This window comes from Littorina saxatilis, linkage group LG2 (assembly GCF_037325665.1).
Source record: "Littorina saxatilis isolate snail1 linkage group LG2, US_GU_Lsax_2.0, whole genome shotgun sequence".
Lineage (NCBI taxonomy): Eukaryota > Metazoa > Mollusca > Gastropoda > Littorinimorpha > Littorinidae > Littorina > Littorina saxatilis.
In genome coordinates this window covers 3,826,259-3,839,603 of record NC_090246.1, presented here as the reverse complement: position 1 = coordinate 3,839,603, position 13,345 = coordinate 3,826,259, and the positions used below count along the sequence as shown (strand labels likewise).

The window sequence follows — 13,345 nt, the reverse complement described above, 5'->3', positions numbered from 1 at the left end:
GAAGTCCGGCCTTCGTCGAAGATTGCTTGGCCAAAATTTCAATCAATTTGATTGAAAAATGAGGGTGTGACAGTGCCGCCTCAACTTTTACAAAAAGCCGGATATGACGTCATCAAAGGTATTTATCGAAAAAATAAAAAATTTCCGGGGTTATTATTCCCAGGAACGCTCATGTCAAATTTTATAAAGATCGGTCCAGTAGTTTAGTCAGACAGACAGACAGACAGACAGACACATATACACCACGACCCTCGTCTCGATTCCCCCTCTATGTTAAAACATTTAGTCAAAACTTGACTGAATGTAAAAAGATACACGCATGGCCGCACACGCGCGCGCGCGCGCACACACACACACACTCACACCAACACATACACACACACACACACAGACTCACATACACACACACACACACATACACACACATACACACATACATACACACACAGACACACACACACACACTTACAGACACACACAGACACACACACACAGACACACACACACACACACACACACACACACACATATATGCACGCACGCACGCCTATACACACACAGACCGGGAAATAAACTGAAGACGGATCCTTGGCTTTGGTCCGCGATGTAAAATAATTTATTGACATGATATACTCAAATAATGTCGCTAACATAGTCGTACTTTTTGTCACCATCGTGTCATGTTATCGTAGTTTCAATGCTTCAAGTTTAAAGGCACAGTAAGCCTCCCGTAAACCACCACAGAGCTCCCCGAGCGTCTACATACAGTACAAGCATACAAGTTTCCATTTGAACGCTCACCGAACGGGAACATCCTGGCTGCTTTCTGTCGAGCGTGAGAAATTTTCAAAGAATTTATTTTGATGGACCTGCTCCTCTACAACAATAGCGCCTCGTTTTGGTGCTGGACGGCTGTTATGAATATTCAATACCGGAAATCACGCCCGGACAGTAAGCCTCCCGTAAACCATCACAGATACTGTCAGGCTTTTACACACAGTACAAACACCCTTCCATTTGAACGCTCACCAAACGGGAACATCCTAGGTGCCCTACGTAAAGAGCGAGCAATTTTTAAAGAATTAATTTTGCAGATTGTCTCGAACACTTTTTGGACCCATCATGAACTCAGGTCAAAAATGAGTTACTTCCCTTCGGGTCTCATTCTATTGATGTAAACTGGCCATAGCCGTGGATCGATGATTATCAGAATGTTTTTGGACCGTGGTGCGTTTTTGCGCTAGACCTAACTTTTAAAATCTAAATAAAAAAATTGACAGCTTGTTACACAAACATTCTTTATGATCATAAAAGAATTCTTTTTTCATCAAGACAAGATCGAAGTTGTGAAAGTTTGAAAGAAGAAAAGCCCGGAAGCAGGGTCACGCAAGGGTCGTAGCAGACGACGGTTTATGCATATTGCCGTTCCTCTCAACAGTCAAAAGCCATCGCTAGAGTTCTTGTGAACCACAGCTGTTTGTTCCGTGCATAAAAACGTGCTATTGTAGATAAGCTCACATCGAGTCGCATTCAAATTACTAATACTGACGAGTGCATAGTGAAAAAGGGAAACTGGATCACACGGGTTCACGATGGCTCAGGGGTAAGATAAACCACGCAAAACTAAATTCTTTTAAAATTGCTCTCTCTTTACGGAGGGCACATAGGATGTTCTCTAGCGGTGAGTGTTTAAGTGAAAGGGTGTTTGTACTGTGTGTAAAAGCCTGACAGTATATGTGATGGTTTACGGAAGGCTTACTGTGCCTTTAATGTCTCAAATTCAAGGAAATTGTTGCAAGGTACAGGATTTGCAAACGGATAGAATCGTCGAAGTGTGTTGTAACTGAAGCAAAATTCTGATGTTTCACTCGCTGCTTAATCACTGTTATATCTACCAATCTACTATTCAATTCAATTCAATTTAATTCATTCATTCATTCATTCATTCATTCATTTAATACATCAATCAATCAATCATTCAATCAATCAGTCTTACATTAAATGGTCAAGTTCATTCTTTCTTTCTTTCATATTTACAAACAACTAGTCAACCATAAAACAAATGCAATTGAATGGCAGTTTCCATAAAAATAAACACAACAGTCTGATTGGTATCAAATATAACTTTTTTTTAAACATCAAACAATCACATTTCTTAGATAATTCATGAAGAGACGAAACATGTGCAAGGCAACACACGATATTAATAGGCGTTGTTCGGAAATAATTCAGTCGGTGTTTATTTTAAATGTTCTGGATTGTGGACGAGTTGCACCGCTTGAATCCGGGGCAAGGGATCATGGTGTCTCACTGAATAACTCTGTTGTCCTCTGAACAACTCTGTTGTCCTCTGAATAACTCTGTTGTTCTCTGAATAACTCCCTTGTCTTCTGAGTAATTCTCTTGTCCGCTGAATAACTCTCTTGTCCTCTGAATAACTCTCTTGTCCGCTGAATAACTCTGTTGTCCTCTGAATAACTTTCTTGTCCTCTGAATAACCCTCTTGTCCGCTGAATAACTCTCTTTTCCTCTGAATAGCTCTCTTGTCCTCTGAATAACTCTCTTGTCCTCTGAATAACTCTCTTGTCCTCGGAATAACTCTCTTGTCCTCTGAATAACTCTCTCGTCCTTTGAATAACTCTCTTGTCTTCTGAATAACTCTCTTGCTTGCTGAATAACAACCTCACCTGCTTGTTCAAAAACTGCTTTCTTACAACGTCACTCCCAGACTCGTCCTTTGGATCACACAGTTTCTAGTGAACAGAACCCAGTCCGTCCGTTTCCATAGCGCACTTTCATCCATAGTTAGTACTTCTACTGGAGCCCCTCAGGGCACAGTATACTAGTATTGTCTCCAGTTCTGTTCACATTATACACTAACGATTGTCAAGGCACTGTTACGACCCCTCTTGTGAAATATTCTGACGATTCTGCCCTTGAAGACCTGTCTGACTCTGATTCTGTTTATTTTTCTGAAGTTCAAAATTTCAGCTCCTGGTGTAAAGATAACTATTTAGCCCTAAATGTGACAAAAACAAAAGAGCTAGTTATTGACTTTCGCAAAAACCCAGCTACAGTTTCAGATTTGTACATAGATGGTGTGAAAGTTGAGCGAGTGACTGAATACAAATATCTCGGTACAGTCATTGACAACAAACTAAATTTCTCCTCAAACACTAAAGCTATCCACAAGAAGTGTCAGTCAAGAATCTACTGCTTACAAAAGCTCAGAAGTCTGAACATCAACAGCCGCATCCTCCAAACATTCTATACTTCATTCATTGAATCCATTCTCACTTTCTCTTTCATCTGCTGGTATGGAGGTCTGTGTGTGAAGAGTAAGAATGTGCTTGGGCGGGTGGTGAACACATGTGGTAAGATTGTGGGGGTGAGACAGGAAGGACTGACTGTGCTGTATGAACGACGTGTGGTGCGAAAGGCCCGCTGCATCATCCAGGATAGTAGTCATGTGCTCGCTCACCACTTTGAGGTCCTGCCCTCAGGACGTCGCCTCCGCACTCCCAGATTCCGCACGCTCAGAACTAAGAACAGTTTTATTCCAAAGTCAATTGGCTTTTTAAATACCTAAGCTAATTAAAACTAGTATGTGTGCCGGTGAACATATGCACTGATTTCTGTGATGAATATTTTTTTATACTCTTTGATGTGCACCCTTATGCTGAGTGTGATAACCCTCGAATGACTAGTCCTGTGATAAATATTGTTCAATGACATATCTAGTCCTGTGATAATGATAGTTTTTAGCGGTAAACTTTTAGCTAAAGCTGACGGCAATTAACCTATTTGGAATCATGTTACTATTCCTGTTAGTGTACATATGCGTGCGCGAGTGTAGTATGCTTCGTATGGTATTTTTATCTGTTGTCTTATTATTTGTTTTGTCTTTTAATGTGCACCACACTGAAATTTCTCTGTATGAGATAATAAAGTATTCGTATTCGTATTCGTATTCGTATAACTCTATCGTCCTCTGAATAACTCTCTTGCCCTTTGAGTGACTTTCTTGTTCTCTGAATAACTCTTTAAGTTATGACTCTCTTGTCCTCTACCGATCCGATGTATGCACTGTCCCCTCGATACGATTGCATTTTATTTAATAAAAAATAATTAATTAACATATTGGAGCTCATTGGTGGCATAAGAACTTGCATCAGATTCAAGCAGCACAACTTTTACACCGTCTGTTATATTGTGCTGCCTGTTTGTTTGTTTTTAACGTATGTTTTTTACATTTTGTCAAGTTTTGACTAAATGTTTTAACGTAGAGGGGGGAATCGAGACGAGGGTCGTGGTGTATGTGTGTGTGTGTGTGTGTGTATGTGTGTGTGTGTGGCGTGCGTGCGTGTAGAGCGATTCAGACCAAACTACTGGACCGATCTTTATGAAATTTGACATGAAAGTTCCTGGGTATGATATCCCCGAACGTTTTTTTCATTTTTTTGATAAATGTCTTTGATGACGTCATATCCGGCTTTTCGTGAAAGTTGAGGCGGCACTGTCACGCCCTCATTTTTCAACCAAATTGGTTGACATTTTGGTCAAGTAATGTTCGACGAAGCCCGGACTTTCGGTATTGCATTTCAGCGTGGTGGCTTAAAAATTAATTAATGACTTTGGTCATTAAAAATCTGAAAATTGTAAAAAAAATATTATTTTTATAAAACGATCCAAATTTACGTTCATCTTATTCTCCATCATTTGCTGATTCCAAAAACATATAAATATGTTATATTTGGATTAAAAACAAGCTCTGAAAATTAAATATATAAAAATTATTATCAAAATTAAATTTTCGAAATCAATTTAAAAACACTTTCATCTTATTCCTTGTCGGTTCCTGATTCCAAAAACATATAGATATGATATGTTTGGATTAAAAACACGCTCAGAAAGTTAAAACGAAGAGAGGTACAGAAAAGCGTGCTATCCTTCTCAGCGCAACTACTATACCCCGCTCTTCTTGTCAATTTCACTGCCTTTGCCGTGAGCGGTGGACTGACGATGCTACGAGTATACGGTCTTGCTGCGTTGCATTGCGTTCAGTTTCATTCTGTGAGTTCCACAGCTTGACTAAATGTAGTAATTTCGCCTTACGCGACTTGTTTTTCTTTCTGTCAAGCATTTTATTTAACAAAGACGGCGATCGTTGATTCTCAACAGGGCCCACATACTTGTCTTCTCCACTGCAGGCATGCCGTTGCCGACTAATCTTTTGTCCAGCATGAAATCACAGAGTACAGGCTTCCCTTCTGTATGATGGGTGAAACCGGAACAGAACATGCGCCGAATCTGCCCGATCTGAGCCAGTATACCCGTTACGTACGCGTCCTCAATGGGAATGAGAGGCACGTTCTTTGAAGCTTCAACTATCTTTTCAGCCGCGTCCTTGGAAACGACGTATCCGGTCCCGGACATGTACACGGGGTAAACAGGGAAGGGGAAGGCTGACTGAGGCACCGCCCATCGTCCTTTTCGGGCGACCTCGCTTGCGAAGTAAGGATGTCCGTAGAGCGAGTTGTTGCGTCCTCGCTGCAAGAGGAATGTCGTGAGGAGCGGCAGGTTGACGAACGTGTCGTCGTCCGTCTTGAGGATAAAGCTGGCCTGCGGGCAGTGGTGGCGAGCCCAGTCCAGTCCCACCAACACCTTGAGGGTCAGGTTCTGGTAGGAGTCCACAAAGTCCGCCACCACCAGGTCACCGTGCTTCTTAACCTCCTGTTGAACGATCAGCTGCTGAACGCCTGGAGGCGGCCTCCCCAGCACAAACACCAGACTGACCGGAGCGGCGATGGACTTGGTCGGCCACCGCTGCCCTCTGGCCACACTGCCGTAGGTTGACCTGATGGCTTGTCGCTCTGTCGCGCCATTGTCTAGGTAACTGGACAGCACCAGAACAACAAGGAACGTTTCGTTGCCCTTCTCTCCGGAACAGGCGTCGGAAGGGTTGTGTAAGAGTTGGGGTAGGTTCAAGGGCCGGTTAGAGCTGGGCGGGTGGAAGTAGAGTTCGGTGGAGAATCTGTAGGAGGGTGGAATGTAAGAAGTCCTGATGGCCGAAGCGGCTTGTTGCATGGGGTCAAGGTTCACTGGCTCTGCTGTTGTCGTCCGGCCATGATGACTGAGTTGTACATCGACATTGTTCTCTTCTGATTCCACTCTCTGCTGCTTGTCGTCGTTCATGGCAACAGAGTGGTTCTGTTTTTCTCCACCCTCGGCCGTCTTCTTCTCGTGAGGCTTGTTGAAATGCATCCCCCCGGGCAGCTGGCTGGACGTGTAATACACCCCCAGTAGACCCACCACCAGTACCGTCACCACTCCAAACACTAGCTTCTTTCTTCCTTTGCTCCTGAAACAAGCAGAGAAGCACCACTAAATAACACCTGCATTGAAACACACACACACACACGTGAGGTGTGCTGCCAGAGTAGAACATCTTGATTAAAATAATCTGATGCTGATGTTGACTCAATAATTACAAACTATTATATATTTCACTTATTCCAAACAACTGACAAATAACCCACTTAGGCACTTACATCTTGACTGAAGCTCGCCGATTTTCGTCACATACTTCTTTCTCTACACGCTGTCATGTTTCTCAGAGTAAAATGCAATGCTTCCTACAATCAAACTGGTGAAATACAGTGAACACTATGTGATTTTCCCAATTTGCGGTTTTGAATAAGCTTACATACGTATATACTTCTTCCAGACAAAGACTGTCTGTGCAGCTGTCTCAGCTTCAAACTTTTAATCGGACTAAGCTATTGACTGAACGATTTCTAACGTTGGATGTGCGCTTATACTCATTGTCATGGTTACATTTGCTTGTAGATTTCAATTGTGCACATGTTAAGGCAAGCTGTCGACTCAATCATTACTCTGCATAATAATGCTCCATTCTTCAATACTGGTTTTTGACAGGTTGAAAGACGGCCAAAAATCAGAATTCACGCTAGATACATTTTTTGTATGCTAGTTGAATGTGTAAAACAGGTTAAACAGGTTTAAAATAAGCATTGCAACATATAACTCTCACAAACAAAGCAAGACGCAATACCAAGTCATCTGGGCTTGTTGCGTGCTTGGCGACGTCATTCCTTGGTAGTCTGACGCTTGCTTGGTTGGTGTGTTCAACGTCCCCTCAACCAACATGGCTATGCGTGACCGACGATTTTATTTTATTTTTAAATATTGTTTGGGCGCGTTTGAAAATATTTACATAAAATAGGCCTATCACTCCAAAATGTAGAAGGTTCCCAAACAAACATTCCGCCATCCAGACCATTCAGACATGCATCACTGATGTTAAATCTTGGATGGTCGATAACAAACTTAAGCTGAATGATGATAAGACTGAAGTCTTACTGTGCAAAAAGAAGAACACTACATTTCCCTCTCCCCAACCTGTTTCTGTTCAAATAGGCAACACCGACATTCTTTTCTCACCATCAGCTAGAAACCTTGGATTCACCCTTTCATCTGACATGACCCTTAACAAACATATATCTTTAGTCTGTAGAGCAGCTTATTTTGAGCTTCGTAAGATCAGCACCATTCGCCACACACTCTCCTCTCAAACAACTAACACTCTTGTCTGTGCCTTTGTTCTTTCTAAACTTGACTACCAGGGCCGGACCAAGTTCGTTTCAGTGAGGGGGGGGGGTTCCAACTGAAGGCAGGGGTCCAAAGTCCACTTTTTTTTTTCTCTGAGAGGTACATTGGATGGCCAGGGGGGGGGGGGGTTCCGGAACCCCAGGAACCCCCCCCCCCCCCAGATCCGGCCCTGACTACTGCAACTCTCTTCTCTCTGGCTGTCCTCTGTACCTCCTGCATAAACTACAAAAAGTCCAAAACTCGGCAGCACGCCTCATTCTCAAAGCACGAAAACGAGATCACGCAACACCACTTCTTCACACACTGCACTGGTTACCTATTCAAGCCCGCATTGACTACAAACTGTCCACCCTCTGCTTTAACTTCTTTTCTGGCTCGTCTCCTGCTTACTTCTCTGAACTCCTCACCGTCTATTCTCCAGCAAGACAACTCCGTGCCTCTTCTGACTGTCGCATCCTTACCATTCCACACACCAAAACCAAAACATACGGACAACGCACTTTTACTTTCTGCGCACCCACACAATGGAATTCTCTCCCCTTTCACATCCGCCACTCTCAGTCACCCCAAGCATTCAAACGAGCACTTAAAACGCACCTCTTCAAGAAATACAACCCCTGATTTTGTTTTCTCAGTCCATCAGTAGGCTGCATGTGTGATGTCCTGATAACGTCATACTACGTCATTGATACATGTACGCGTCATGTACGCGTCATCACCCAGCCTCACTCTGGGCAGACGCCATATTGGAACTGATGAGTACACATGCCTACCACAGCGTCTCATTAAAACCTCCTTGTTTAAAACACACCAGCTGTGTTTTGTTCTTAATTACGTGTTCCACTTACAACACTACATTGGCGACGAGGATAACGGCTTCGTGTTCATCCCACTTCAAGTTTTCTTCACGAGCTGAAGATACTAGTTCATCGAGTCATGGCCGCTGCTCTTCCAACATTCGAGCACTTTCCTGTTCACTCCGACGAGGCGACTCAAGGTACTCGCTGGAAACGATGGCTCAACCGTTTCGAGATTCTTCTCACAGCAATTTCTGTGACAGACAAGGCGAGGAAGAAAGCTCTACTTCTTCACTATGCAGGCGATGAAGTCTTCTCTATTTTTGAATCTTTCACCGACGAGCAAAAAGGCGTTGGTTCAGACAATGAGTACAAGACCATCGTCAAATCCTTCAACGACCATTTCACTCCGAAGAAAAACACTGACTTTGAGACTTTTAAGTTTCGCCAGTCCCGACAAAATGAAGGAGAAAGCATCGATGCATTTCACACAAGATTACGTCTTCTTGCAGCAAGATGTGAGTTTGCAGATGCCGACAGAGAGATCAAAGCACAGATTCTACAAGGTTGCACGTCATCACGCTTACGCAAACGCGCACTTCGTGACGAGAAGCTGACGCTGACGCAATTGCTGGACACTGCCCGTGTTCTAGAGTTGTCGGATAAACAAGCACTTGAGATGGAAGGTGAAAGCACTGCTACAGCTAACTTTGTGAAGCATCGTCATCACTCGCAGCATCAACCCAAGTCAGGTGGACAACAACGACGAACACATCCCCAACGTCCAACACAACACGCCAAAACGTGCTACTGGTGCGGAGGACAGCAGCACCCTCGTGACAAGTGCCCTGCAAAAGATAAGAACTGCCGCTCATGTTCCAAATTTGGACATTTCTCGAAGGTCTGCAAATCAGGCAATCCCAAAAGTCGTCCACATTCAGGACAAGCAGCAGCCAGTGTCAAGAACATTCAGTGCCATACTCAAGATACTGAACAATCTTCTTCGGACGAAGAATACATTTTTGGCGTTACTGGGAACAGCAAGACACCGCGTGTCGACATCAGCCTCTCAGGTGAGCTCGTTCCTTTCTTCATTGACACTGGGGCATCTGTCAACGTGATAGATGAACAGTCGTTCAAGAACCTGCACATCAACGTGGTACCGTCAACAACAACCATTTTTGCATATGGCACAAATGAACCCTTGCACGTACTAGGAACGTTCACTGCTGACGTCACATACAAACAATCGTCAACAACTGCGACATTCCACGTAGTGAGATCTAAGCCGACCACACGAGGTGGAAATCTGCTCAGTGCTGACACTGCAGAGAAACTTCGCATCGTGAGTTTTGCCTTCACTGCTACAACTCGTATTCTCGCAGACACACTCTGCGAAGAGACCCCTGCTCTTTTTGAAGGCCTCGGAAAGTTGAAAGATGTAAAAGTGACACTGTATGAAGACAAGACCGTACAGCCTACCGCACAGCCGCATCGTCGTATCCCGTACCACATGCGCAAGAAAGTTGAAGAAGAACTTCAGCGACTGGAGAACCTCGACATCATTGAAAAAGTCGACGGTCCGACTCCATGGGTCTCCCCTATCGTCGTGGTACCCAAGCCCAAGAAACCAGACGAGATCCGCATATGTGTTGACATGCGCATGCCCAACCGAGCCATAAAGCGCACACGCCACATCATGCCGACGATCGACGACATTTTGATGCAGCTGAATCAGGCAACAGTTTTCAGCAAGCTGGACCTCAACTCGGGCTATCATCAGCTCGAACTCGACGAACAGTCAAGAAACATCACAACATTTTCAACACATGTTGGATTGCGAAGATACAAGCGTCTGAATTTTGGAGTCACAAGCGCTGCCGAAATTTTCCAGAACCACATCGCCGATATCATGTCCGACATTCCTGGAGTGATGAACACTAGTGACGACATTCTGATTCATGGCAAAACGCAAGAGGAACACGACGCAACACTGAAGAAGGTTTTTGCCCGCATGCAAGAAAAAAACCTCACGCTCAACAAAGCAAAGTGTGAATTCAACAAGGACACTATTGAGTTCTACGGATTTGTTTTTGGACGCAATGGCATATCGCCCGACCCCAAGAAAGTGGAAGCCGTCCACAAAACAGCAGCTCCCACGAATGCAAAAGAAGTCAGAAGTTTCCTCGGTCTGACCAACTACATCTCTCGTTTCATTCCTGATTACGCGAAGATCACAAAACCGTTGCGAGACCTTACACGGAATCAAGCTGAGTGGATCTGGACCTCCGAGCATGATGCAACATTCAACGAACTCAAGTCAAGATTGACAAGTTCCAAGGTCATGTCCTACTACAACCCTGAAGCAGCGACCGATGTTGTCGTCGACGCCAGCCCGTTTGGTGTTGGAGCCGTCCTCACTCAGCGAGACGACAAAGGCAGCCACTACACAGTCGCATACGCCAGCCGCGCACTCACTGACGTCGAGGCGCGGTACTCACAAACCGAGCGCGAAGCCCTTGCTGTTGTCTGGGCTTGTGAACATTTTTATTTGTACCTGCTAGGACGTCACTTCACCGTGATCTCCGACCACAAGCCGCTCGAAGGGATCTACAACAGCGCAACGTCACACACGTCCGCACGCATCGAAAGGTGGAATCTCCGTCTTCAAGCATACGATTTCACGCTTCGTTACCAGCCAGGAGAAAGCAATCCTGCCGACTTCCTCAGCCGACACCCTGTCCAAGCATCAGATGCACAGTCGACACATGCGTCGAAGGTGGCTGAAGAATACATCAAGTTCCTGATCGATCACACAATCCCCAAGGCGATGACGCTCGCTGAAGTTGCCGCTGCGACGAGCAACGACAAGACTCTCCTTGCAGTGATCAACGCCATTCAGTACGACCAATGGCATCCCCCTACAGATACCGCCGTCAACAGCTCTGCGTTCCAGATTTTCAAACGAGTCAGAGACGAACTATCTGTCAGCGAAGAACACAGTATTCTCCTACGCAACCAACGCATCGTGATTCCTAAAGCTCTCCAGCAGCGAACAGTAGACATCGCTCACGAAGGTCACCAAGGAATCATCAAAACCAAGGGCCTCCTGCGTGAGAAGGTGTGGTTCCCGCAGATGGATCAACTGGTGGAATGTAAAGTCAAGTCCTGCCTGGCATGCTTGTCCACTACCCCCATTCACCCATCTGAGCCCCTGAAAATGACCACATTGCCCCCACATCCCTGGTCTGAAGTCAGCATCGATTTCGCCGGTCCATTCCCTTCCGGAGAATATCTGCTTGTCGTCACTGACGACTACTCACGATTTCCAGAAGTTGAGATATTAACATCAACATCAGCAAAGGCCGTCATTCCCAAGCTCGACGCCATTTTCTCCCGGTTTGGCATTCCTGACGTTGTCAAATCAGACAATGGTCCCCCCTTCAACGGCAGTGACTTTAAACACTTTGCAGGCTACCTTGGCTTCAAGCACAGGACCATAACCCCCCTGTGGCCTCAAGCTAATGGTGGTGCCGAACGTTGCATGCCTATGTTGAAGAAAACAATCCAGGCCGCACAAGTGGAAGGAAAGGTGTGGCGCCAAGAACTGTATAAGTTTCTCCGCAGTTACCGAGCTACCCCTCACTGCAGCACTGGTACCAGCCCCGCAGAAGCCCTACTTGGACGAAAGTTTAAAACACAACTTCCTGAATTGCAAGACAAAGCAACCTCACCATTGGATGACACCATCCGCCAACATGATGACAAAATGAAGGCAAAGATGAAGGTCTATGCTGACGCCCGTCGCCACGCAGTTGACTCGCCCATCCAAGTGGGAGACACTGTTCTCGTGCGACAGAAGCGAGACTCCAAGCTGACACCCTACTACAACCCAGCACCCCTGGAAGTGACAGCGAAGAAGGGCTCCATGCTGACAGCAAAGAGACCGGGACGTACCCAAGTGACTCGCAACTCTTCTCACTTCAAGAAGATTGCTATATCCAGTCCCACCATGCAACATCTCAGTCCCCCAGATGATCCACAAGATGACTGTCCTGCAGACGATGGTCAGGCCCCGCGCCGCCCAGCTGAAGTTTGTGTCCCTCCCCGTGACACAGCTGAAGCTCCAATGCAGCAGCAGTCGCAGTCACTCATGGCTGACACCCCTGAGCCTCAACGGAAGCAACCCCCGAGAAGCCGCACCAAGCCAGCGTATCTAAAAGACTATGTGCTCAAATGACATTCCGCGAATCGAACGCGATTACAAGTCATATGGACATTGACAGACTTTTCCTGTTTTTCTATCGACGCGTAACGTATCAAAGTTCGATACGATTCATTGCGGTCCGTACCGTTCGATTCGATTCGTTTTCGTTCGATTTTGTCTCAACGCGACGCGAATTCGATCATTTCTGTTATTTTCAATTATTATGCTGCTTGCAGTTTAAAGATGTTATCTCTATTCACCGCAGAGTAAGAAGTGCTACGTTTTTGAAATTGCATTTTCATTCTCGTTACAAAATCATCAGCGTTTTTCAGTTTTTTTGTTATCTTAACAAAATAATTTTCAATAGCAATTTTTTATCTGAGGTGGAAAGAGATGTGATGTCCTGATAACATCATACTACGTCATTGATACATGTACGCGTCATGTACGCGTCATCGCCCAGCCTCACTCTGGGCAGACGCCATATATTGGAACTGATGAGTACACATGCCTACCACAGCGTCTCATTAAAACCCCCTTGTTTAAAACACACCAGCTGTGTTTTGTTCTTAATTACGTGTTCCACTTACAACACTACAACATGTAGTGTATTTGTTGTTTTAGTGATTATGTATATAAACATCTAGGACTGTTTTCAGTATTGTTGATAACATGTTCTGTTTGATTAAGGGTATTCAGCTGGTATTTC

General features: G+C 45.0%; 1 protein-coding gene across 1 annotated transcript; it reads right to left on the bottom strand.

Annotated features, from left to right (window-relative positions):
* Positions 1-4,822: 4,822 nt before the first annotated feature.
* Positions 4,823-6,662, bottom strand: LOC138958032 (beta-1,3-galactosyltransferase 1-like). The gene is made up of 2 exons (XM_070329064.1): positions 6,552-6,662; positions 4,823-6,361 (listed from the first exon to the last, which is right to left on the bottom strand). Coding segments are annotated over exons 1-2 (1,215 nt in total). The 5' UTR covers positions 6,554-6,662; the 3' UTR covers positions 4,823-5,148.
* Positions 6,663-13,345: the final 6,683 nt, after the last annotated feature.